Source organism: Sus scrofa, chromosome 18 (assembly GCF_054392235.1).
Source record: "Sus scrofa isolate SSC_HxYL_T2T_F1_AM1 chromosome 18, Sscrofa_HxYL_maternal_Yorkshire_Landrace_v2.0, whole genome shotgun sequence".
NCBI classification, from domain to species: domain Eukaryota; kingdom Metazoa; phylum Chordata; class Mammalia; order Artiodactyla; family Suidae; genus Sus; species Sus scrofa.
In genome coordinates, this window is record NC_139400.1 from 64629809 (window position 1) to 64655423 (window position 25615).

Here is a 25615-nt window from a genome sequence, read left to right on the forward strand (position 1 = left end):
TTGGCGCTGGTTAGGTTTTATTTTAACAGGACGTTTCCTCTTCATTTGTTTTTCAAAATATCAGTTATATCAATATTAGAAGTGTAAACAGGTACAAAATATACAGTACATAGAAACAATTTTCTTAACTAGTCTATCGCCTAATAAAAGTACACACAAGGGAGCTGAATAAACAGAAGCCATGGCCTCCCCTTCCTCAGGGGAGACCAGTTCCCCGTGGGACACGGAACGAGCGGCTGCTTCAACACAACGGGAATGGATACTCGTGTGGCAGGGGGCAGCCTTGTGGTGGAATCAAGAAACCTGGGTGCATTTCTAATCCCACCTTTAAGAGGTCGGCTAGGGAACCAGCAAGCCTGTCCCTGACCAGCCCTGCTGCCTGGCCCCTCCCGGGGGAGAGCGCCTGCCCCGCCGGCCGGCTACCACAGCTGAGCCTCGGCTAAAGCTTGAGGCCTGAGGGTTTTGCTCAGGCAGAAGTGGGGCAAATCTTTGAAGACCTTAGGGCAAAACCCAAAAGCTTTCCTCCCCCAAACTGATGCTCCAGGAGGATGAGCTGCGTCCGCCCTGAGGGTCTTCCCTGCAGTGGGCACCAACCGTGCGCACAAGATGGGCCTCCTCGGGGTAACTTTTCCTCGCCTCCAACGAGAACGAATACTCGTCCTGCGTGCTTCGCTAGGTCACAGTGACGATCAAACCAGATTCGGTCGGAGAGCATGTGGGCAGGGAGCAGACATCACACAGAGAGCAAAGCCAAGAAGCATCTCGCTGGAGTGGAGCGCAGCCCCGCCTCCCGCCGCCCTAACAGCGATTTCAGACCCTTCTGCTGAACGAGGCCCAGGAGTCACTAACAGGGCGAGGGGCGCAGGGGGGCACGGGCAGGGCCAGCACTTCTGCGGAGCCTTTGGATGAGAAGAAACACCTCCGGGGGCGCCGGCTCAGGTCCCTCTCCCCCTGAGCCGCTTCCGCAGCGCCCAGTCTACCTCACCTCCCAGCCCCGCAGGGGAAGGTGGGGGGTCTCAACTCCCCTGGGCCTGTGCGCCAGGGCTCGAGGGGCCACGGAGGTCCAGGTGCCTCTCTGGCTGGTCCCCAGCTGGCCAGGCCTCCAGCACACTCACTGTCAGACTCGGGAAGGACACAGCCCACGAAACACACATACTCCAGAAACCAAAAGGACACTCTAAACTGGCGCTACTACTATTTTCCAGCTTTTGCTTCAAGAATTAAAAAAAAAAAAAAGAGTTCGTAATTAAATTACTGAAAACTCTATGCTGCTCAGTTTCACAGAGATTTCTGCCTGCTTCGAGGTGGAGGCTCCGGCTCCGGGGCTCCGCACAGCAGCGGGGGACGCAGGGCGCCCCCTGGCGGCGGGACAAGGGCCTTTGTACGCGCGGCCGCGGGGGCTCACAGGTCCCCGCCGTCGGTGGGTCCCAGGACACTCAGGCCGCAAGTCCAGTCGGTCACGAGGTCTGTGGCGGCCAAGGGTCCTTTGGTGCCAGGGCCCTTGAAGGGGTCCGGGGGCGCGGCGGGCGGCGGCGGCGGCGGCGGTGGCGGGAGCGGCTGGCCCCGGGCCGGCTTGGCCCCGGCCGCGTGGTTGCGCTGGTGCTTGCGGAGGTGGTCCTTGCGGATGAAGCTCTTGCCGCACACGGTGCAGGTGAAGGGCCGCACGCCCGTGTGCGTGCGGTAGTGGTCGATGAGCTTGGAGCGCTCGGTGAAGCGCTTCTCGCACTCGGTGCAGGGGAAGGGCCGCTCGCCCGTGTGCAGCATGCGGTGCCGGATGAGGTGCGCGGGGCGCGTGAAGCAGCGGCCGCACTCGCCGCACCGCAGGGCGCTGCCGTCCCGTGCGCTGCCCGCCGCCCCCGGCGCCCCGTCGGGCGGCCCGCAGCTGCGCTGGTGCGCGCTCAGGCTGACCTGCAGCTGGAAGCTCTTCCCGCAGGCGGCGCAGGTGAACGGGCGGCCCCCGGGGGGCGCCGCCGGGTGCTTCTTCAGGCCCGGCTTGTGGCCGAAGCCTTTGGTCCGGCCGGGGTATTTACAGGGGTCGGCGAAGGGGCGCGGGGCCTGGCCGGGGTCCAGCACGGCCTCCCCGCCGTCGGAGGAGGAGTAGGGCAGCCCCTCGGGCCCGGTCCGCGGGTTCAGGCCCACGGGCGGCTTACACCTGAAATTCCAGCCCCAGCGGACCCCCCCAAAGAGCCAGTCCCCGGGCGGGGCCTCGTCCTGGGCCACCGCGGGGCTGGGCTCGGCCAAGTCGCGCTGCTCGGGCCGGGCGGGCTCTCTCAGCCCCAGCACGGGGTCCTGGCTGGGGAAGGAGCTGCCCTGGCTCTCCCAGGCGCCTTCCTGGACAGGACTGGGGAAGAACCTTGTGGCTTGGCCAGGTCCGAACAGGGGCCCATGGGCTTCTAGGTCAGTAGGATGCACTGGGGTGGCCACCACCTCCTCTTCCTGGACTTCTGTTTTTATCACAATTTTTACATCTGCTGAGAAAGACAGAAAGACCAGGTATCATTCTGTCCCCGTCTCTCCTGCTGAAGGGAAGAGGTGATCTTTCATCGGGAGAGTCAGCTGCTTCTCGGCCCCACTCTCGCCACTCTGAGCCCGAGCCTCCAAGCCTGGGATCCAGCTCAGCAGAGATTGCCCAGGTGGTCGGTGGACTGCCTCAAATTATGGGTGAGGACCCTGTGTTCCAGAACCTTCACCACAGGTAAAACCACCATGGCAACTGCTCGCCTTGTTCTTGAACCTTCACCACAGGTCAGCAACCATTGCATCTGCTCACCTGTTCCACTTTCACTTTGGCTGTTATGGCTCACCAGGACATTATCCCAAGGAAGGAGCCCTGACCACTGGGGGCCAGGTGCCCGAGGGGCAAAAGCAGAGGGGAGCTCAGGTGGATCTGAGATCGACCATGGGTCCCCAGAGAGCAGCTGTGACCTCAGACATGTTCCTCTGGCAAGACCCTGTGTCTCAAAGGATTGTATTAAAATTAAACCAGAGTTCCCGTCGTGGCGCAGCAGCAACGAATCCGACCAGTATCCATGAGGTTTCGGGTTCAATTCCTGGCCTCCCTCAGTGGGTTAAGGATCTGGTGTTGCTGTGAGCTGTGGTGTAGGTCACAGACGTGGCTCGGATCTGGCGTTGCTGTGGCTGTGGCGTAGGCCGGCAGCAACAGCTCCGATTAAACCCCTAGCCTGGGAACCTCCATGTGCCACAGTTGCGGCCCTAAAAGGACAAAAGACAAATAAATAAATAAACCACATAAATATTAAGATTAAACTAGATAATGTGTGAAAACACATAGTATGCTGCTTTGCGTGCAGCAAGCCCTCAATAAATGTAGCCGGCTAGCTAATGATTAATATATTAGTAAAATAGTAAAAATGTGTTTTCCCTAAATGTACTTGAATTTCCTGAAGTCGTTGTGTTTTTCTGTTTGTTTTTGGCTGTGCCTGTGGCATGTGGAAGTTCCCGGACCAAGGACCAAACCCACTCCACAGCAGTGACAATGCTGTATCCTTAACCTGCTGTGCCCCCAGAGAACTCCTCCCCCCAGAGATCCAGGATTTTAGCACAGCTTGGGGGTGCTAAAATATGATAGAAATTGTTATTCAAATAACTGCCTTTTAAAACATAAGTAAATAAAAAACGAGTACATAAAGGCAGCAGTTCGTCCCACCCGTGGACACCTGTCTCTGGCTGTGTGTCTATCTAAGAAGTGGTTCTGGCTGGGCTGGGGTCTTTCCGGGCCAGAGAGGAGCCAGGGTTGCTGAGGCTGGGGACACGGACCTCCTGGCAGAGGAAGAGCTCGGCAGGACTGACAGGTTAACACAAGAAGGGATCCTGCGAAACACCGACCCTCTCCGCAAAGGCTGTTCCCGCCCAAGAGCTCGGAAGCGGGTGGGACAGGCCCGAGCCCCCGACAGCACCGGCGCTTGGCAGCCTGCCAACGGCCGGCCAGGGGCCGGGCCACGGCAGCCGGGAGCCCCTCCCGTCCTCCCGCGCTCCTCCCTCGGCCACCCTCACCTTCCGTGGAGGCGGCCGTGCTGAGCTTCAGCGTCCCGTCGGAGCAGGCGGAAGAGGGATGGTGGGGGGGGAGATCCGCCTGCCAGGAGGTGGGCGGGATAGTGGTTGAGAAGTTGGAGTGGACGCCTGCGGCGGGGGGAGAGAGAGGCGAGAGGCGGCAGGTTAGGGAAGGAAGGGGGCGGACCCGCGGGGGGACCCCAGGCCAGTGTCGCGGGACCTTCCTGCCTCACGACCCCCCCCCCCCCCCCCCCGCTCCCAAGCCCATTTTCTTCTGCCCCCTTCCCCGAGGCACCGCTGACTCTTGTCCCACACCCCTCTGGGACACGAGGCAGCTGGTGACGCGAATGCCGGGCGCTGGGACAGGCTGAGCAGGAGTGTGGCTGGCCAAGGGAGGCAGAGAGAAGCAGGACAAGGGCACTCTGGAACCGGAGGGGCAGCCCCTGCGGGAAGGTGGGAAACCTAAACCTCAGGCCCGCCCTTCCAGACCCCGTAGCCCCCAGGAGGCTTCTGGGAACTCCTCCTCCCAGCACAGCCCTCAGGCCCTGCATCCCTGCATCCCTGCATCTTCAGCGGCGCCACTCCCAGCCTCCGCCACTCACCGGAGGCCGTGTCGGTGGAGACGTCTCCTGCTCCGGAGTCCAGCTGGCTGAGCCCCCACGGCTCCTCCCCAATATCTGGCTGTCCGGCGGCCCAGGCCTCTACGCCCAGGGCCTGCTGCTCCTGGAGCTGGAGCTCGCCCTCCTGCTTGATCTGCATTAAGAGGTCAGGGGCAGGAACCGGGGCCCCGGAGCCTGAGAGAAAGAGAGTGCCTGCGTGTGGACATCAGAGGCCCTGGGCGGCCACACCACCAGCCGAGGGAAGGCACCGGGGCCTGGCAAAGGTCAAGGAGCGAAAAAGCCTTGTGCCAGGAGAAGGTGAGAGCACAGACAAGGGCGTGGGGGCTCCTGGCAAAGCATGAGGTGACATGACACTGAGGCAGCCTCCGAGGTGGCCTGAGCCTCTCCGGTCCTCCCGGAGGGAAGGAACCAACGCACAGCAAGGCACTCCCAGGGAGGGACCTTGGGCAAGACTGAGCTGCCCTGGGGAGGTCCTGCTCTCACTGCACACGCAGAAATGCTAGATACAATCCACCCTGTCTCCACAACCTGACCCTACCCATGTATTTACCTGAACACAAAAGAAAGATTCCAGATATAAGAATCAAAGACAAAACACAAAGTCAAATCAAGAGTTGAGTGAGAGCCAAGCACTGTTGCTGGAACAGGATGCAGGCCTCGGGGGCTGGGCTTTGAGAACAGAGCTGAGTTGCCTGCATCAGCCGGAGCTGGGAGGCTCTGTCCCATGCGGGAGATGAGGCCCAGGAAACCACCTGAGGGAGCCTCTCGGAAGCCACCTCCTGCTCAAGGCCAAGGGTGGGAAAGCCACCCGCAAGATGTTAGAATCCCGTGGCCCACACTGAGTTCACACCTACCCACATGGTGCAGAGACCCTCTGTTGAGAAATTCACAGAAAAACTGACTGAGAACCACGGCAACTCAGGAGGCCCCCGAACAGAGGCAAATTGCAAGCCCTCCCCACAGGGCAGGCCAGGCCCCCTCTTAAAAAGCTAAACGTATAAACCAGACGAGGAGTCAAATGGCCTGAGAGCCACAGCAGAACTTGCTCCCACAAACTGCAGAAAGAAAGGCTAAAGGATACATCAGCATAAGTATGTTTAAAATATTCAAAGACATAAAGGCAGGAACAGAATCTCTAAGGCAAGAACAGAAAATTATTTTTAAAAAGGCAAATGTGAAAGAGTACTAAATAGACATTCTAGAAATGACAAAAGCAGTCACAGAAATGAAAAACCCAGTGGCTGCCTTAACAACAGAATGAACATAGTTGCAAAGAAAATGAGCAACTTCGAGATGGATCTGGGGAAAGAGTCCAGAACACAACTTTGGGAGAGAAGTGGATGCAAATATGGAAGAGAAGTTGGGACGTGGAGGATTCAATGAGAAATCCCAACATATGTTGGTAGAAATTCCAGAAGGAGGGAATGAGAAATGGATGAATGGAAATAGGTAAGAAATAATAACAGAATCTTCCAAAACTGAGGCACCATAAGCCTATGGCTTGAGGGGAAACACCAATTCCTAAGTCGGAAATGAGGAATGCTATCTACCTAGATGCTGTGAAATGGAAAAACGGCAAAGACAAAAGGGATCTTAAAGGTTCCAAAGAGAAAAGAATGACATCGGACAGAAAGCACATTTCTTTCTTTCTTTTTTTGTCTTTTTGCCATTTCTTGGCATATGGAGGTTCCCAGGCCAGGGGTTGAATCGGAGCTGCAGCTGCCGGCCTACGCCAGAGCCACAGCAACACGGGATCCGAGCCGAGTCTGCGACCTACACCACAGCTCACGGCAATGCCGGATCGTTAACCCACAGAGCAAGGGGCAGGGACTGAACCCGCAACCTCATGGTTCCTAGTCGGATTCCTTAACCACTGCGCCACGACGGGAACTCCCCGAAAGCAGATTCCTATCAGCAAGTAGTACAATGTGTCAGAAGATAATATCGTCACATGCCGAGGGGAAATAGCTGTCGACTCACTTTCTGAGCCTGGTATAACTAGAGAATATACGAAAACATAAAACGATCTTTTTTTTGGGGGGGCCACACCATCAGCACATGAAGTTCCCAAGCTAGGGGTGGAATCAGAGATACACCTGCCGGCCTGCGCCACAGCCACAACCCTTTTTGTTTGTTTTGTCTTTTTAGAGCCGCACCCCACGCATATAGAGGTTCCCAGGCTAGGGGTCAAATCAGAGCTGTAGCCGCCGGCCTACACCACAGCCACGGCAACACCGGATCCAAGCCACGTCTGAGACCGACACCACAAGCTTATGGCAAGGCCGGATCCTTAACCCACTGAGTGAGGCCAAGGATTGAACCCATGTCCTCGTGGATACTTGTCGGGTTCATTACCGTTGAGTCACAATGGGAACTCCTATAAAATAATCATTTATGAACAGATACGCAAAGATTCTAAATGAAAGACTTACAAATCAAATCCAGTAAATATGCTTCAAAAAGAAGAGACAATACACTATGACCAAACTGGGTTTATCCTGAGACCTCAAGGATAAGCTCCCCTTGCAAAAGAGTAATGCGGTTCATAGACAGATGAGTGCAGAAGACAATGCCACTGTCTCAAGACACAGAAGCAGCCTGCAGCTCTTCCATTTCTCGCATATTGCTGGCGAGCTGTGCAGAGAAACTCCCCTCAATACGGAACATCTACAAATGATGGGTCAAGGGAGTTCCTGATGTGGCACGGCGGAAACAAACCCGACTAGTATCCACGAGGATGTGGGTTCAATCCCTGGCCTCACGCAGTGGGTTAAGGATCCGGCGTTGCCATGAGCTGTGGTGTAGGCCGGTGGCTACAGCTCTGATTCAACCCCTAGCCTGGGAGCCTCCATATGCCTCGGGTGTGGCCCTAGAAAGCAAATAAACAAATAAAAATGATGGCTGAAGTGTAAAAGCACAGAAATCTTTAAGGTAGATGACCGTTAAGAAGCTCTAGGAAAGCCCAGGTCAACCACAGCAAACTGGAGGGCGCGCCGGGCTCCCCCACTGCTGGGCTGAGTGACTGTGCACACGCAGGGCAGGGAGTGGGACAAGCTCAAGCACGGGGGGAAGTTGGGCTGGAGACACCCCCCCGCCTTCCACACACACCTAAACCTGGGACCAAAGGGCAGTGTTCTCAGCGCTCCAACCTGGAGCCCCCAAACCTCCACAGGTCGAGACTGTGATGACTCCAATGATCAGCAAAGGCAGACAGAGTCTCAGGGCAGCATCATCTACCTGGTGTGCGCGGCTCGCCGGCTGGATCGGGAGGAACGGGATGCCCATAACTTGCGAGTTACGGCCACAGGCCCGGGCTGGCCCCGCCGAGGGCCGAGGCCGCCTTCTCGCTGCCCGTTGCCGATGTCAACGACAACGCCCCCACCTTTGGCCGCCAGCTCTACCGGCCCGAGCCCCTGCCTCAGGCTGCACTGCCTGGCAGTTTCATGGTGCGGGAGATGGCCCAGGATCCCGACCAGGGCACCAACAAGAAAACGTAACTTCAGAATTACAATAATTAAAATAATAATTTAATTAATTAAAATAAAATAATTGAGATAGGTTAAACCACAGAATGGAAACAGCTGGACAGAGAAAGGTGAACCAACTAGAAGAGAAAGCAGAAGAAACGACTTAGAGCTCAGCAGAGGGACAGAGCTGAAGAGGTGGAGCTGTTCGTTCGGGAGCCCGGGAGGCCCACGTGAACAGTTCCGGAATAAAAGAGTAGAGGAAATGGGGGCAAGGTGATATTCAGAAAGACAGCACTGCCAAGTTTCCCGACGAGCTGAAAGATACCAATGATTAAAGCAGGATAGAGAAAAAAGAAATCCACAGCTAGACATGCTGTGGCAACACTGCAGCTCACCAAAGAGAGGGACCTAAAAGGCAGAGAAAAAAGGCAGATTATGCACAAGGACAATGGCTAGACTGCTAACTGACATCTCAAGAGCAACAAATTACCTTCTAAGGGCTACGAAAACGTAGCGGTCAAACTAGAATTACATCCCTTGAATGTAGAAAAGGAACAAAGATGTTTTCAGGCACAGAAACTCACAAACACATACAAACTGAGAGGTTAGTAGAAGCAGATCCACACCCCCTCCAAAAAAAAAACCCTTCTAAAGGGTGTATCTTTTTGGTTGTGCCTGTGGCATGTGGAACTGAACCCTCACCAGAGCAGCAACTGAGGCTACTGCAGTGACAGCAATGGATACTTAACCTGCTGTGCCACAAGGGAACTCCTAAAGGGTGCATTTTAGATGATAAAAATGTCTAAGGTCACCTCTAAAAGTACAGAAATAGAAAACACAACTTCCAAACTAATGAAAAATAATAATAGTCTGAGGAGTAAAATCTAAATGAATAATTTTCAAGGGAGGAGTGAGAAAAAAAAAAAAGAAAGAAAGAAATATAGAAAAAAGCAGGGCTAAGGTCTCAGAGCACAATTTAAGATCGTGCCTAAGAATCCGAACACAGTAGTGGCCATGGTCAGTGGCAGTGATTTAGACCAGGGCTGTCCAGCAGAGATCTAAGGGGGCCACACGCCCCACTTGAAGGTTTATAGCAGCTGCGTAACAATAAAAAGAAACAGCTGGAAGAACTTGAATCACGTTTATTTAACCCAACATATCCGAAGTATTCATTCAGACACATATTATTTCATCTTTACTTTTCAAGTCCTCGATAGTCACATGTGGCCGCAGCCCACTCTTCTGGACATTTAAAAGGTAAACTTTTTCTTTTCTTTTTTTGCTATATAGGGCCACACTCGCGACATATGGAGGTTCCCAGGCCAGGGGTCCAATCGGAGCTGTAGCTGCCGGCCTACGCCAGAGCCAGAGCAACATGGGATCCGAGGCGTGTCTGCAACCTATACCACAGCTCACGGCAACGCCGGAACCTTAACCCACTGAGCAAGGCCAGGAATCGAACCTGCAACCCCATGGTTCCTAGTCAGATTCGTTAACCACTGAGCCACAACGGGAACTCCTTAACAGGTAAACATTTAACAGGTAAGGATGATCAGACTAAAAACAAACAAGAAACTCAGCTGTATGATGTTTACAGGGGACACACCTAAACTACAAGGATGCAAAAGCACTGAGAGAGAATGAAAGCCATACTAAGCCAAATAAATAATTAAAAATTTTTAAAAATACGGTATCTGTACCATATCAGATGAAACAGACTTTAACAAAAATACTCATAGAAATAAAAGAGAATCACCGTGCAATGGTAAACTGACCAGAAAGATAAAATAATTCTGTTTCAAATATAATAATGTCACTTCAAAATCATAAAGCAAAGCTGACGGAACGCCAGGAGAAACGAACAGACCCCCTTCTCAGTGGGAGACTGACATACCACTGTCTCTAACTGATAAACCAAGCCAACCAAAGAGTACAGGACATTTGAATACTATCAACGAACGGACCAAATGGACGTAAGGAGGCTCTAAAGGCAAAGAAAACACAAGCTCCTCAAGCCACACAGAACATTAAAGAAAAACCAACACTTTCTAGGCTATAAAACAAACTTCAGTAAATTTTTAAAGATTCGTCTTTTACACAGCTATTTTCTAACTTAACACCATTAAGTTAGAAATCAATACGCTATCTCTAACCTCCCCATATGTACCAAATTTTTTTTTAAAAAAGCATATATATTTGTTTTCTAAATAACCCAAGACTCAAAGGACAAATCACAATGAAAATGGGGAGTTATTTGGAACCTAATGTAAATGAAAATATGATTTATCAAAATGCATGGGCTGCATCTGCATGGTACTTAGAAGAAATTTTATAGCCTTGTGTTTACATTAAAAAAGGGGAAAAGGTAAAAAATTAGTGGGTCAAGCAGTCAAAGCAAAATGTTGAAAAGAAATAACATCAATAATAAATTTTTAAAGTAAAAAGAAAGGAAATACTATGAGAGTATAAATTAATAAAAGAAGAAACAAAGAATGGAAAAAGAATGGATATATGAATATGCATAATTGAATTACTTTGCTATACACCTGAAACTAACACGACAAAAAAAGCAAGCATACTCCAATATAAAATAAAAACTAAATTAAGGAGTTCCCGTGTGGCGCAGTGGTTAACGAATCCGACTAGGAACCATGAGGTTGCAGGTTCCATCCCTGGCCTGCTCAGTGGGTGAAGGATCTGGCATTGCTGTGAGCTGTGGTGTAGGTCGCAGACACTGCTCGGATCCCGTGTTGCTGTGGCTCTGGTGTAGGCCAGCGGCTACAGCTCCGATTCGATCCCTAGCCTGGGAACCTCCATGTGCCGTGGGAAGTGGCCCTAGAAAAGGCAAAAAGACAAAAAAAAAAAAAGGATAAAATAAAATAAAAACTAAGTTAAACGGAAAAAAAAAAAAAAGAGGAAGAAACAAAGATAGAACACAGAGAACCAAATGTCGGTTCTTTGGAAAGGACATTAGCTAATAAGTCCCAAGCAGGATTATCAAGAGCAAAGGAGAAAGCACCAGTAATCAACACGAAGAATGAAAGAAGGACATAATTATAGATGTGCAGAGATTAAAATGATAGACTATTATGGATGCTATTCCAAGAAATTTGAAACCTCTGAGAAAATGGACAAATTCCTTAGAAAAACTAGAACTTCCCAAAACTGACTAAAGAAGAAACAGAAAACCTGAATAGTCCTATAAATGTTAACGACCTTAAATCAGCAGACAAAAATTCCCCTACAGAGAAAACCTTTCAAGGAATAGATAACTCCAATAGTATACAAACTCTCTGAGCAAATAAAAAGGAGGGAATATATTACAACATATCTTTAACCTCAAAACCAGACAAAGGCAGTCTGAGAAAAGAAAATTATCAACCAGTCTCATTCATAAACAACGATTCCAAACAAAATAATCAGCATATTAAATCCAGGAATGTGTATCAAGTATCGTAATTAAGTTGGGTTTTTTCCAAAATTGCAAGGTTGGTTCAACATTAGAAAATAACACAATTTACCATACTAGCAGGTTAAAGAAGAAAAATAATATATAACCATCTCAATAGATAACAAAATAGCATTCTATAATAATTCAACAACTTTTCCTATTTGAAACATCTAGTCAACCAGAAATATAAATGGCACCACTCAACAAAACCGTTAACAGATATTAAGTTCAATGTGAAAAGCTAAAAAGCATCTTCCTTTTTTTTTTTTTTTTTTTGGCTGCACTCATGGCATATGGAAGTTCCCAGCCCAGGGACTGAACCCACGCCTCCACGGTGACCAGAGCCAGTGCAGTCAGATCCTTAACGCACTATGCCACAGTGGGAAGTCCAGAAACAGCAGAAACCAACAGGGTGGAATACCTGTTGTCATAACTTTCATTTTAGGACTTTCTGGGAGTTCTCAGCCAGTGCAATAAAACAAAAGAAAAATAAACCTCAAAGATTTGGAAACAAAAACATTCTTATTACTCATAGGGGTATGATTACCTTCTCAGAAAACCTGAGACTCACCAGACAATTACTGGGAAAGTTATTAGCAATAATGAGAATTTTGGCAAGGTTCCTAGACAGAAATATCAGTAAATAAAAGACATTTTTGTTTACTCTTAGGGCTTTAAGGGAGCCTGTCATTTAGCACTTTTCTTCTCTGTCACAGATCTTAACAGAGAAATAAAGCAAAGGAGGAAGGCTGGGTGAGGGTGAACTCTGTTTCTTACTGATAAATGAGGATGCAGCTTTTATCTGTGGGCAAGAGGGGTCCTTAGTACTGACCCTCAGGTCAGGAAGTCACACACTGGGCCACAGTGAAGGCGGCTGTCCCCAGCCGAGCAGCAGGGACCACCTGTCCCTGGGGGTGGCCAGCTGCCCAAGCAAAGAAGGTTGAGTAGGGACTGTTCTTATCCAACCCTTGCTCCCAAAGTTTGCTCCCACACTTGCCCATGAGGTCTGTCCCTGGTGGGCCCCCTGGTGAGGGACCTAAGTGGGTGACAGAGAACAGGACGTTACATAACCAGGCCCCTGCTGCACGAGAAAAAGCCCTGAGAAAGGGTATTCCCTGCCCCCAAGCCCTCGCAACCAACAGAAAATGTGCCTTAAAAAAAGGCACCCGTGGAGTTCCCGTCGTGGTGCAGGGGTTAACGAATCCGACTAGAAACCATGAGGTTGCGGGTTCGGTCCCTGCCCTTGCTCAGTGGGTGAATGATCTGGCGTTGCCGTGAGCTGTGGTGTAGGTTGCAGACTCGGCTTGGATCCCGCGTTGCTGTGGCTGTGGCGTAGGCCGGTGGCTACAGCTCCAGTTAGACCCCTAGCCTGGGAACCTCCATATTCCGCGGGAGCGGCCCTAGAAAAGACAAAAAGACAAAAAAAACAAAAAACGAAAAACAAAACAAAACATTTGATACAATATAACATTTGTTCATGAATAAAAACGCTAGCCAGAAGCAAAAGGAGATTTCTTTTGTCTCTTTTTGTCTTTTCTAGGGTAGTACCCACAGCATGTGGAAGTTCCCAAGCTAGGGATCCAACTGGAGCTGTAGCCGCTGGCCTACACCACAGCCACAGCAATGCCGGATCTGAGCCTTGTCTGCGACCTACACCACAGCTCATGGCAATGCCAGATCCTTAACCCACTGAGCGAGGCCAGGGAGCAAACCCGCAACATCATGGTTCCTAGACAGATTTGTTAACCACTGAGCCACGACGGGAACTCCCAGAAGTGGAAGGAAATTTCTTTAAACTAACAGTATCTTCAAATGTCCACAGCAAAAATCACCCTAAATTCTGAAACTCTAGAAGCATCCCATGGACAAGGATGCCAGCTATGCCAGCTACTATTAACATGTCCTAGCCCCACTGCTACATGAGAAAAACAAAGTTATAACAATTTAAAAAGAGATAACTTTTGTGTTATCTATGGAGGGTACCATTATCTACATTAAAAAACAAGAGAATCTAAATTGACCGGTCATTAGAAGTAAAAAGAGAGTTGAGAAAATTTTTTCTTTTACTAAACAAAGTCAACAGCCTAAATGCAACAACTACTTAAAACATGCGATTTATTTAAAAGTCCCATTCATAATAGAAACCAGAACAATCAGGAGAAAGTTGTAAAGCCTCATTCAGGCACATGCAGAAGGCTTCACTAAACAAGTTTCCCATGGATGGGGGGCTTAATATTGCAATGAGGGTAATTTTCCAGAAATGAAATTATAAACGAAATGCAATGCCAATCAAAATTCCAGTAGGATTTCTGGGAACTTGACATAAAGATTTGAAATTCTTGTGGAAGAGCCAAGGTCCAAGCCTAGAGGCCAAAACAAGTTTAAAGAGCAGGTAGGGAACGCTTGGCCTGCTAGACGTCAAGGCTCACTGGAAACGAAGAGCTTCAGGGCAGAGCTAGACAAAGAGAGCAAAGAGAGGCGTCGAGAAGCCCAGGAAGGGTGCGGCCGGTTGGGAAGCTGCTTCGAGACCCAACTGGCATCGCACATCACTGGGGAGATGGAGGCTATCAGGCAAACTTCGCTGGAAAATCAGATGCCCTTGGGGTGGGGGAGGATGTCTTTAATTCTCCCTTGCAGCTTCCAGGGATACTAACTCTAGTTGGATTAAAGACAAACATGAAAAGCAAAAATGGAGTGAGGCAGGAAAGGTATTTTAGGACAGAAAAAGCACAGGTCACAAAGGAAAAGACGGCTATGCACTGGCGCCAAAAATTGAAATTTTGTCCAAGAGTGACAAGGTTAAAAGATCTGCCACGGACTGCAAGGTATCTGTAGCGCAAACATCAGACCAAGGGTTAGTATTTAGAACTGTATAAACAAGTCCTGAACCAACAAGAAAATGTGAAACAACAGAAGAGGAAAGAAAAAGCGAATTCACTGGAGAAGAAACCAAGGAAACCTCTGAAGACGACGCTCAGGGCGGCAAGGGTCCAATTCCGACAAGCGGGCCCTCCCGCCTGCAGGGGTCGGGACCCGGGGAACCACAGGACGGCCCTCTGCCCGCGGCAGAGGTGCAAGGCGGCCGTGCCCTCTGTGCCGGGGTGCCAGCTCCGGGTCCGCTCCCTAGACAGACAGCAGCACATACCCTCGACCACAGCGTTCAAGCACGCTCACCCTGGTACCACTTGTGAGGGTGAAAAATTCAAAAGAGCCTGAGCTCAACTCAACGGAGGGAGGGAAAATAAACTGCATTTTAGTCGCTTTGGGGACGCTGAGCGTCCATTAAAATGAACACGCTTTTTTTTTTTTTTTTTTTTTTTTTTGTCTTTTTGCCATTTCTTGGGCCGCTCCCGCGGCACATGGAGGTTCCCAGGCTAGGGGTCTAATCGGAGCTGTAGCTGCCAGCCTACGCCAGAGCCACAGCAACGCAGGATCCGAGCCGAGTCTGCAACCTACACCACAGCTCACGGCAATGCTGGATCGTTAACCCACTGAGCAAGGGCACGGATCGAACCGCAACCTCATGGTCCCTAGTCGGATTCGTTAACCACTGCGCCACGATGGGAACTCCAAAAGAATGAACACGCTTGATGGACATGCGCCAACAAAGATAAGGATGGAGCACGAAGTCCTGAGGGATGGATATGATGACCGTCAGGTGACTTTTCAAAACACGCAAAACCACATTCTAGATTGTTTACGGCTACACAGGTGCGTGAAGGCTTCTTGGACCACTTGGGATTCCTGCTGACGGTCTCAAGGCAGAGAGGGGAGCTGTGGGTGCCAGACAGGAGGGCGCGGGGAGAGTCTTGCCAGAAGTCCCCGCGTTTCCAGACCCCTATTCAATATTCAATCTCATCAAATGTGTGTGGAAGCCAGGGAGGCCTCCACACGCATGCGATATAATAAAACAAACCCAGCGGGAACCTCCCTCCCAAGGTCACAGCTGGCAGCTCCAGTGTCATAACCGTCTCTCCCATCCAGACAGCAGCCTGCTCTTCGTCCATTTCTCGCTTTCAGCCCTGTCCCTGGCACCTAGGGGATTCTCAACATATCTCTGTCGAGCTGAGCTGGCGAATGCTCTCCTGATGGAGGATGGGGCCGGCCCGCCCCAGTAAAGGGGAAATCTAATTTCGATGAAACAGCAAACGTGGAAGTCACGTTTCATGAATCACTAAACACACAAGACTTTTTAGAGACACAGGTGTTCAGGCGCAAGAGAAACCCAAGACAAGGGGTCTTGGGGGCAAGCAGGCTTGAGCCTGCAGAGGCGGGGTCTCCCTGGTCAAGGGACAGAGTGGCTGCACCCAGTCCACCAAGGTCTTCACGTCAGCCCTTTTGCTTTCCTCAGGCGTCCACCTGTCCTTTCCGTAACGTTCAAAAGTGTTGACAGGCCTGGGAAAATCTGAGCCCGTGGTGTCAGGTATCCAGACTCATCTTAAATAAATCCGTGGCTCTAATCATATCGAAACGTGGCTAGCCAACAGGCTACTCTTCCGCGATTCTAATCAATTTAAGACATTTGGGTCTTGGGCGGAGCCAAGGCAGACTCTTCCCAAGGCTCTGAACGAGTTACGTTTTGTCTTTACTGTCTTCTAGTACCTTCCTGTCTGTGTCCTCCTCCCTCCTCCCCCGATTCTGAGCCACTGGCACCATCTCTTTCCTGAAACACTAGGTGTGCTGCGGTGTCCACACTGGGAAGTGTTCCTGGAGTGTCAGCTAACAGGCCATGGGTCCTGATTCAACTAGCGGACAACTATGGAGGTTCAAATCAGCCTCGTTTCTCCTGGGCTCGCCCTCTCCGGCTCCTTACTTTTCAGCTCCCCCCTGCCGTCGCCCTGGCCCTGCCCCACCTCCTCACCTGGACTCGGGTCCACGGGCACATCAGGAACCTTGGGGCCAGCGCGACGCCAGCTGCACGGATCCTTGCCCTGCTCAATCTGGGAGAGGACCTCGGGCTTGGAGATGGCGTAGTCTGAGGAGAGACAGGAGGGTCAGCTTTTGTCCCGTCCCACTCAGAGCTGGGGCCAGGCAGCCCGGGAAACCAGGACGGCCCAGGAACTAGATTTCTTGATCGGCAAAGGGAGGTGGTTCTCAACCACAGACGATTTTGTCTCCCAGGGGACAGGTGTCAAAGCAGAGACATTTCTGGTTGTCACCATGGGGGCTGGGGCAGGGATGCCACTGGCATCTGCTGGGAAGAGGCGGGGGAGGCTGATAAACTGTCCTACAAGGCATAGGGCGGTCCCCTGAACGAAGCCTCACCGGGCCCCACGTCCGTGCCCAGTGGAAGCAACCCTGGGACGGGGCTCCGGGTTCAGAGGCCACACGTCCCTGCAGCCTGAACTGTTACGTCACACCCGCGCCTGCGCCCAGCCCCACTCAGCAGGCCTCGCTGCCTTCAGACCTGGGGTCACCCAGGCACCCCCCCGGGAGGTGAGAAGCACAGGAAGAAACAGTGCAAAGTCTTTCTCCAATGTGAGTTGGTCACACTGGGTCTGAGAGTGTAAGAGGCTTCTCCGCCTCAAGCCTCACAGGAGAGCAGACACGTGGGTGCTCCGAGCCTGGTTCGGAGAGCGGCCACCAGGCCCCTCGGTCTGGCAACCCATGAATGTCACCCAGCAGAAGACAGCTTTGGACTCAGTCACCCAGTGCTTATCCTTAGGAAGAAGATAAATGTGCCTGGTCCAGCTTCCCAGGATGTTTCAGCCTTGCGGCAAAAGACCACCAGCGGGAAGACAGAGGTTAAAGCTCCCCGGATCACTCTGAGCAGAGACATGAGGCCCACGCCTTACCCAGGGAGACCAGCGTCTCATAGTTGCCTCTCATCACGTGCTTGTACAGCTCCTTCTGCCACTCATCCAGCTTGCCCCACTCCTGCTCAGAGAAATACACGGCCACGTCATCAAAGGTCACGGGCACCTGGAACCACAGTGTCACACTCGCTCACCCACGCACGCCCAGGCCCAGGCCTCAGGTGTCCCGCCCCAGGCGCCCGGGGGCTCACCTTGGGGGCCTCGCCCTTGCTGCCCGGGGGCAGCCGCAGGATCCAGAAGTTGCGGTTCCTCAGCAGGTTCTCCATGTTCTCCAGGCGCCTCTGCAGCAGCCCGTACTCCTGCAGCAGCGTCCCCAGCACCGCCCACTTGCCCTCCAGCTGGTTCCCGAACTCCAGGGCCGTCTTCTCGCAGTCGGCCAGCTTCTTCTCGGCCATCCCGGTTCGACCTTCCAGGGAAAGCAGGCGGGCAGCCTGCGATTCAATCTTCCTTTCCATGGCCTGGATGGTAGCTGCCATCGTCCACGGAGAAATCTTTCAGAAATGCAAAGAAGACCAGCATCAACCATTCCACCTGCCAGGTTCCTTGAGCCCCTCCCCTAGGCATCCAGGAGCTGGGCTGGGAGCCAGGAGTGCCAGGTGGGAGTGGGGATGTTCTGTGTCACATGCCAGGTCTCAGCCTGGCGGTCAGCTCCTCTGGGGGTCTTAGACATTGCCTATGCTGGGCGGGTGGCCCCTGCTCCAGGCCCTGGCAGCAGCCCAGCAGACCCCCATCATGGACCTCACCCCTGCATCTGCCTCTAGGAGCCCCCCAAAAGCAATACTGCGTCTTTTTTTTTTTTTGTCTTTTTCTTTTGTGGCCACCCTGCAGCATATGATGCTCCCAGGTCAGGGATCAGATGCAAGGAAACCACTGTGCCGTGCTAGGGATTGAACGTGCGTCCCAGTGCTCCAGAGACACCACTGCCACAGTGGGAACTCCAGTACTGCATCTTTTCACAGCACAGTGAGTGGCCCATGGTAGGCCCTCAGCGCCATTTTGCTAAACAGTGCCATTTTGCTAGACTTGGCGCTACTGGGGTGTTTTGGTGGAGAAATAGTCAACTGTAGATTTAGCCCAGCCAGCACCTTCCATCATAATCGCACAGGATCTCTCTACTGATGATGACCTAGCGAAAAAAAAAAAAAAAAAAAAAACCACACCAAAACAGCTGGTTCACTGAAATGACACAAACACGAGTGTTGCCCAACTGCTTTTTTTAAAAAAAGCATCTCGTGTCTCTTTAATAAACAAAAAAAAACCTAATGACTAATTCCTCTCCACCCCAGGACAATCCGATTTTGTCCCCTCCCATGCAATCCCCCTCAAAAAAAACCCCTAAAAATCACTATTACTGCAAATATCCTCCAGCCAAGAGTTATACTTTTTGATACAACACGAGCCCCCTGCCCTAGTGAGACTGATTTTTTTCTCTCCTTGTTCCTACTCCTCCCAAGGAGAAGTAAGGTCTCCAACATTTTCGTAGCTGTCCCAAGACCAGTGACAACCTTACAGAGACTAGTGAGGAAGGTAAGACAAATGCCTCAAGGTCAGACTTTGATATATGCGGCAGCTACCAGACATGATAAAGAGGTAGAGGGATAAAGAGATGCCCCAGGGACTTGCCTGCCACTGGAAAAGTCACATGGTGGCTTGGATGGCCGGCAGCTGGGGACACAGAGGCAAGGGCACATTTTGCTTTGGGTGGGGCTGGCCCACCACCCTCCCGGGACACCCACATCTAAAGCTGGGACCCAAGGGTCAGAGAGCGTGTGCTGCTCTTTGCGCCTTCCAGCAGTGCCTGAGGATCAATGGTTTCTGACAGCATTCTGAAAATCCTTCCCAAGCAAGTGTTTGGGGACTATTTACAAAATGAAGAAATGACTACTAGGAAGCAGGGTGGAGTCATTTAGGGAAAGTCACTGAGAACTAGAACACGGGTGGACCCCTCCGAAGACAGTTGAGAGTTTGAGCAGAGGCAGAAGAAACTGCCAAGGATGGAGCATCAGGGATTCTGCGGTTTGGAAGGCAGCTGGACCAGATGACCTCTGACCTGAAGGAAGGGCTTTAGCGGGGCTCAAAGGATGGGGAGGAGCTGGATTGGCAGAGAAACTGGATGTGGGTGGGACTCTTGCTCAAGAGGTAGGTGGTTCTGCCCTGAGGCTGCAGGGACTGCCCTGGGCTGGCGCCTTGGGCGGGCTCAGCCTTGCCCCTTCCCCTCACTCCTCTGGATGGGTCCTGCCACACGACTGCCACCTCTAAATGTTTGCTTCAGAAGTGTCCTTTCACTTTATCACCCAGCTCCCCATCCACTGAAGTCCCACTCAACCTCCAAGAGCATCTGAGTGCCCTTATTACCATCTTGGTGTGGCTGGAAAACAGCACCTGCATAAACCCCAATCTTCTCAGCCAGGCACACAGCTTTCTTACATTTTAACAGGGCCAGGCAGCCTCACCGCGGCCTTCACACCATGTGGTGGGAGATATTTCTCCTGAAGCCCAGCGACTCACAGAACGGTGCGTGGACATGATGGGGCCGTCCTGACCCTCCTGCTAGCGACACTCTTGGCTTGAGCGCGGCTGATGCTAAAAGGACTCCAAATCCTTCAATGGCTCCCCACCCATCTGATGAAGTCCAGGCATCCAAACCCCTTCCAACTCTCTCTGCAGCCTCCTCTCCCACTGCCTCGCTACCGAAACCATCTTTTCCAGGCAAACAGGGTCCCTTCTGCCGTCTCTGGGTCCAAGCCTCCTCTCTACCAGAGAAGCTCCACCGGTCCAGCTCAGCCGGATGAAATCCCAGCCCGCCCTAAAAGCCCAGCTCAAATCACAGCAGCACAGGCCAGGGAGGTGCACGCACCTCCTTCTGTCTTGCTTCACCTTCGTCCGGGCACCCGTCTGCTCCCCGCAAGGCGCAGTGTGTGTCCCTGAACACAGAGCGACCCCGGCTTTGCACACACTTCCTGGCTGTGCGATCCTGGGTAAGTTAACTTCTTCAGGCCTCGCGTTTTGCTTGTTTCTCACGGAGGAGGCGGACCTCCCCCCCCCCGAGATGTGTGGTGAGGACACAATCACGCCTAACAGGGCTGCTGCCGGGCCCGCCTCTACCCACGGGAGCAGCTGTCTTGCGCCCCGACCCCGCGCGAGCTGGGCGCTCAGAGGGTGCTCGGTGTCTTCGGCGTCGCAGCCGCCCCGACACCTCCCAGGTGCCACCAGGCCGCTGGGGGGAGCTGGGCGGTGGGCAGAGAAAGGAGACGCGGGGTGGGGGGCGCGGAGAGCGGGGGGCCAGCGGATGGGCGGGGGCAGGAAGCCCCGGCGCCGGCAGGAACTCGGCGTGGGGCGGCCTCGGGGGCGGGCGCGGCCGGTTCCGCCCGCCCAGGCTCGGCCCGGAACGGGGGGCCCGGCCGGCGGGCGCCGTAGGCCCCGGCGGACCCCGCGCCCCGCTCGCCGGAGCCCCAGGCGCGGCGGCCCGGCCCGGCCCCCGGAGCCGCTCCCCAGGGCCTGCGGCGCCGTGTGCTGGGCCCGGGCCGCCCGGGCCCCGCGTCCGCGCGTCCGTGCGCGCGGGCCGCCCTTACCGGAGCCGCGGCCGCCTCGGCCATGGCCCTGTGCTGTCCGGCCGGGCCCGGAGGAAGTCGCCGCCAACGCCGCCGCTGCCGCGCGCGGCCCCACGCAGGCCGGCCCCCGGCCTCTCCGCAGGCGGCGCCCGCCCGGCCCTGCCGTCCCCGCCCGCGTCGCCGCGCGCCTCGCTGGTCCGCCCGCGCCGCTCCGCCCGCAGACGCGCCGCCGCCGTCAGCGCCCGGCCGGTCCACACTGCATCCTGGGAGCCGGCGCAGGCCCGTGAGGCTTCCTGGAGGCAGCGCGGCCGCACAGCCCCACCTGCAGCCCGGAGAGGCGAACGGCAGGCGCGGCGCCCGCCCCGCCCGCCCCGCCCGCCGGCCGAGCCCTGGTCCCGGCCCGCCCGCCGGCCTCCCGGGCGTCTGGCCCGCCGATCACCCCGGCCCGCCGCCCCGATCCCCCGACCCCCCGACCGCCGGCCCACCTGCCCACCTGCCCCTCGACCCGCTGACCCCCGCCGGCCGCGAGAGCCTCGGGCTCTGGTCCCCCGCGCCCCGAGGGACTCGGGAGCAGCCGGGCCGCCCCCGGGCGGGGATCGTGGCGACGGCGGCCCCTGCGAGCCCCAGCAGACCCGCGCCTTCTGCCCAAGGGCTCCCGCCACGTCGCCGCTGCTGCTTTAGGTCCCGCCAGGCGCTCTGGGCTTCTTGGGTGTGGACGCGGACGGCTGGACCTCACGTCCGCCCTTGATTTGAAATGCAAAGAAATTCTTCCAACAAGAGGAGTATAGTTCACTAAGCCCTGATAGGCAGCCGCTTAGAACTTTCTATAATTCTAAGATGACCCGTAAAAATATGTTCAACGGCATCAACAGCGGAACACAATACCATCACTTAAAATTATTGTGGTGAAGAACTTGGTATGGGAAGATGTTCATGGCATTTTAAGAGAAGTCTGTCCAGAATGATTTATGTATATATAATAATGATACTTTATGTGTGTGTATGTATGTGCATATGTGTGTGTGTATACATATAAATTGGAAGATTTGAAAGTGTATTAAGTGAAACCACAAGCCATTTTTATACATTTTCTAACTTAAATGTTCTTTATTTTGTCATAGGAGCACGAATATTTTATACCATTTTGTAATCACAAGAATAGTGTTTTTAAACCAGGGAGAGAAAGGCAAATAAATTGGAAAACTCCTCAAGAGGCGAACCGGGCTGGTGGCTGGAGGGAGCTTTGAATGGGGCCCTCGTGTGGCTGCGAGACGCATTTCCTTGCAGAATTTCCTCTTAAGTGGGACTCTCTGGATCCGCGGAACCTGCGGGCCACGTGCTCCGTGTCCTGCTGGGCTTGCGGTCTGGCAGCTGGGGTCTCAACCTGCAGATTGTTGTTTCTTGGTCATTCTGGGCTGAAGGTCCAGGAAGCGGCTTATCCCGGATGTGTTCTTCTTTATGTGTGAAAGCGGAATCTCCCCAGGAGCGGCCTGGGGCCAAGGCTTTCCTCAGACTGTTGCCAGAGGTCGTTTCCAGAGGCCTGATTTTCTTCTTCCCGCTGGTGCTGCTGGCCCAGTTGTCTTCTGAGGTCCACTTCCCGCAGCCCTCAGCTCCCAGGGATTTTGCCCCTCAGTGGGGCTGGGAGTCAGGGAGAGAGATTTTGGAATTGGAGCCCCTGCACCTTTTGTCTTTGGAAGGAAATTCCTGACCAGGCAAATTGGACCTACTCACTGTGGGAGAATGTTCTGGAATCTACTCGGAGGTTGTCTTCCAATTTTTTTTTTTTCCTCTCGCTCTTCTTCCACGTGTTTTTTATCCTTTCCAAATCATGCCTCCCCTCTCCCAGACCCCTGTTTTGTGGGCCGGAAGCTTGTATAATTCGGGGACTATTTTTAAGAAAATAAACCTTCACAGAATTACAAATTTTGAAGAGAAGGTAAGAGCTGGCGCAAGGGGTGTGCTCTGAAGCTTCCTTAGCTTCATAGTCAAGTCCTTGATTTTTCTTTTGTTCAAAGTGTAACCAAGCAGGACCCCACCTGGGCCTTCCTGGGACAGACCCCTCCCCACATCCTCTGCCCTAGCTTTCTTTTGAAGTGCCCAGATAAGGGAATCTGATGCATGTTTCCTGAGTTGTTTTATAGATGCTCAAACTCCCACCAAATGGAAGATGTTAAGTACACACGGCCCCCGGGCCTCAGAGCCTGAGGACTGACAGTGTTAATCCCGTGACACCGCCTGTCACCTCACCATCAGCCAAGCAGAGAATTGCGAGCGGGCCAATTCCTGGAGCTGCTGAATCTAAATCTCTGGGGATGGGTCCTTACTATTGTGGGGAAAGCTTTTTAGAAAGAAGGTCTATTTTTAACAAGCTCCTAGTAGGGTTTATGGGTGGGGTGGGAGTGGGGCTCGGATACACACCTGAACCTGGGGAATAACGACCCACCCAACCTGCCACTAAAGACTGGGATCCACTCACTGCAAAGCATCCTGGGTAGCTGGCCCTGCAGCCTTCAGATCTCCTTTCTCTCCTCTCCCCTACCGTGTCTGGTACAGGGTAGGTTTACAGAGCATAAATGAACCACTTCATACAAATCTTTATGTTTTAAGCCTTTAAATTTTAAAAAATTAATTATGGTTAATTTACAATGTTGTGTCAACTCCAGTCATGCATATGTTCTTTGTCTCACTTAATACGAATCTTGACTCCTTGTTCTATGCAGTGTGACGAACTATGGTCCCAAGAAGGCACTCTCCTCTGGGCTGTCACCACTCCCACCCCACCTCCTCTGCGGAGCAAGGGCACTGCGCACCCATAGCCCCCTCTGAAGGAGCCTGGCGAGGCTGGTGACCATGAGACCACATGTCAGCCCCAGGAGGGGAGAGGCTGAAGCAGGCGGTTCAGACTGTTTAGATGTGGGGGGTGCTGACCCCGGGATCTCCTGCAGGTGCCTCTGTGCTTGAGCACAGCCCGCGTTTTTCCCTCTGGTCCCTTAGTTCTGAGGTTTTCCCTTGGCACCGGGCACATGGCCCAAACGTCCAGTCCTAGGCCTTTCAGCAAGGTCATACTGCTCTTCACCCAATATTTCTAGTTCACTTCCCTGACGGATGCGGCTGGATTGTGCTTCCTGGCCTTTTCTGCCTGGATTGGATTGTGATGTGTTCTGGCCGATGAGTTGTCATTTCTGAGCTAAGCATTTAATTGGGGCCTTTCAAAGATTTCTTTCCCTTTGCCATGGTGACCGGCAATATTGGAGAAGGTGATTATTCTATCAGCCTCTATCCTGGTGACCTCGAATAGGTCTCCTAGCCAACTTCTGATGAGCACGTAGCACAAGCGTGAAACGAGCCGTTACTGTAATAAGCCCCATGACTTTGGGTTTCACAGTTACTGCAGCAGACCCCGGCCCATCCTGACCCATACCAGGGCTTGGCAGAAGTTGGCTGGGCATCAGGGAAGATGTCCTTGACTCCAGGTGGTGTCTGTTCAAGCTTGATGCCTCTCACACATGCCTTTCTCACACCCAAGGGAAAGAAGGTACCAAGAGCTTGCACAGAGAACCTGCCCTGCAGCCCTCAGAGCTGGAGAACCAGCGTTGGCTCTGGACTTCCTCTATGGGGCGGGCACTGGGTTCTTTCTAGAATCGCTCAGGAGGAGCCACAGGGGGCTCTGAGGGGCCACCTCCTTTCCAGCTCTTCTGCGGGGAGGCTCTGCCCGTCTCTAGGACCGGCTGGCTGTGGACCAGCCCTTCACAGACATTCACGCCATGGCACTCGAGGAGGGAGCCAAGACTGTGCCTGCCTTGTGGGCCGGCCACTGCGTGAAACGGCCCTCCGCAAACTGGAAGTTGTGTTGAGTCGTCATACTTTAATGATGCACAGAAATCTTGTAGCCCTTTTGTGACACGTCCACGCCTGTTTGAATTTTGAAAGATTGCATGCTTATGAACTGCTAAAAAGGGTTGATGACTTGAAACTTCAAGTCCCTCTCTTGCTCCCATTTGCCTCGTCTCTCTTGGCCTCTGTCCTGGGCCGGGGGTGGGGGGGGGCAGGGGGTGTGTCTCTGCCTCAGTCTGAGAAGCACAGCTCCAAGGAGGCTCAGTTTCCACAGTGGTGACATCACCCTCAGCCATCGGGAAGCTCCCGATGTGGCTTTAGAGAGTCTGGGGCAAGGTGGGTGTGTGGCAAAATGTGGGAGCCGTTTCAGTGCCCTGGCATTCACAATGGCCCTTCATGCTTTCTAGAATCTTCCATAGCCTCCGCTATTCTGATATGCTGAAGTGCCTGACAACAGCCTAGACAGGGACCCACCCAGGCCTCTGCATCATCCGTGAGATCAGAGCTTTGAGCCTCAGGGATGAAGAATTGAACTCCGGGACCTTCCAGGCTTCCTCGCAGAGGCAAAGGCTCTGGGCCTGGACTCCCCCTGGGGGGCAAAAGTGAGGTCACTTTGAGCCAGTAAAGTTGAGAAGCACAGCAAAGAATCTAGGTGGGTCTTACTTTAAGCAAACTCCAAATGTGGAAAAATCCAGACGTATGAAACAAGCATCAGGGCTTTTAGATGTTTTTTAAAGAATTCAAAATATTGAATTTCAGTTAGTGAATTGATTGGATTTTCCCATAACTAAGTCCTCTCTCCCACCCCAGCTTTTGAAAATTGTGTTTTATTTTAAAATAAAATTAGATTTCTCACCATGTACTT

General features: G+C 53.0%; 1 protein-coding gene and 2 long non-coding RNA genes across 9 annotated transcripts in view; 1 reads left to right on the forward strand and 2 right to left on the reverse strand.

Annotated features, from left to right (window-relative positions):
• ZNF746 (zinc finger protein 746) lies at positions 1-21153 on the reverse strand. 6 transcript variants are annotated; one of them, XM_085004993.1, is made up of 7 exons: positions 20938-21153; positions 17557-17856; positions 17345-17426; positions 16411-16524; positions 4614-4805; positions 4015-4140; positions 1-2468 (listed from the first exon to the last, which is right to left on the reverse strand). In XM_085004993.1, the coding sequence occupies exons 1-7, from the start codon at positions 20959-20961 to the stop codon at positions 1402-1404; spliced, it is 1905 nt and encodes a 634-aa protein (XP_084861119.1). In that variant the 5' UTR covers positions 20962-21153; the 3' UTR covers positions 1-1401. The 6 variants fall into 6 exon arrangements, with proteins under 6 accessions (XP_084861119.1, XP_020934346.2, XP_084861116.1 ...); XM_021078687.2 differs by having other exon boundaries at positions 1-2471; XM_085004990.1 differs by having other exon boundaries at positions 17345-17471.
• On the forward strand, positions 20182-25608 carry LOC146395119 (uncharacterized). The gene is made up of 3 exons (XR_014833375.1): positions 20182-20343; positions 22038-22852; positions 23637-25608. It is a non-coding gene; the product is annotated as an uncharacterized LOC146395119 (long non-coding RNA).
• The window catches only part of LOC106506878 (uncharacterized), a 52630-nt gene continuing 49008 nt past the window's right edge, over positions 21994-25615 (reverse strand). For both annotated transcript variants that reach the window (XR_014833371.1, XR_014833370.1), the window contains one exon: positions 21994-24828. This is a non-coding gene — a long non-coding RNA (uncharacterized LOC106506878). The remainder of the gene's footprint in view (positions 24829-25615) is intronic.

Bases quoted from the DNA above. Each gene is read 5' to 3' on its own strand.
- ZNF746 (XM_085004989.1), bottom strand. From the start codon at position 20,961: ATGGCCGAGGCGGCCGCGGCTCCG. The intron at 17,857-20,937 runs GTAAGGGCGGCC...CATTTCTGAAAG, and splicing joins CCGAGGCGGCCGCGGCTCCG to ATTTCTCCGTGGACGATGGC. The intron at 4,141-4,613 runs GTGAGTGGCGGA...CCCCCGCCGCAG, and splicing joins CTCCACCGACACGGCCTCCG to GCGTCCACTCCAACTTCTCA.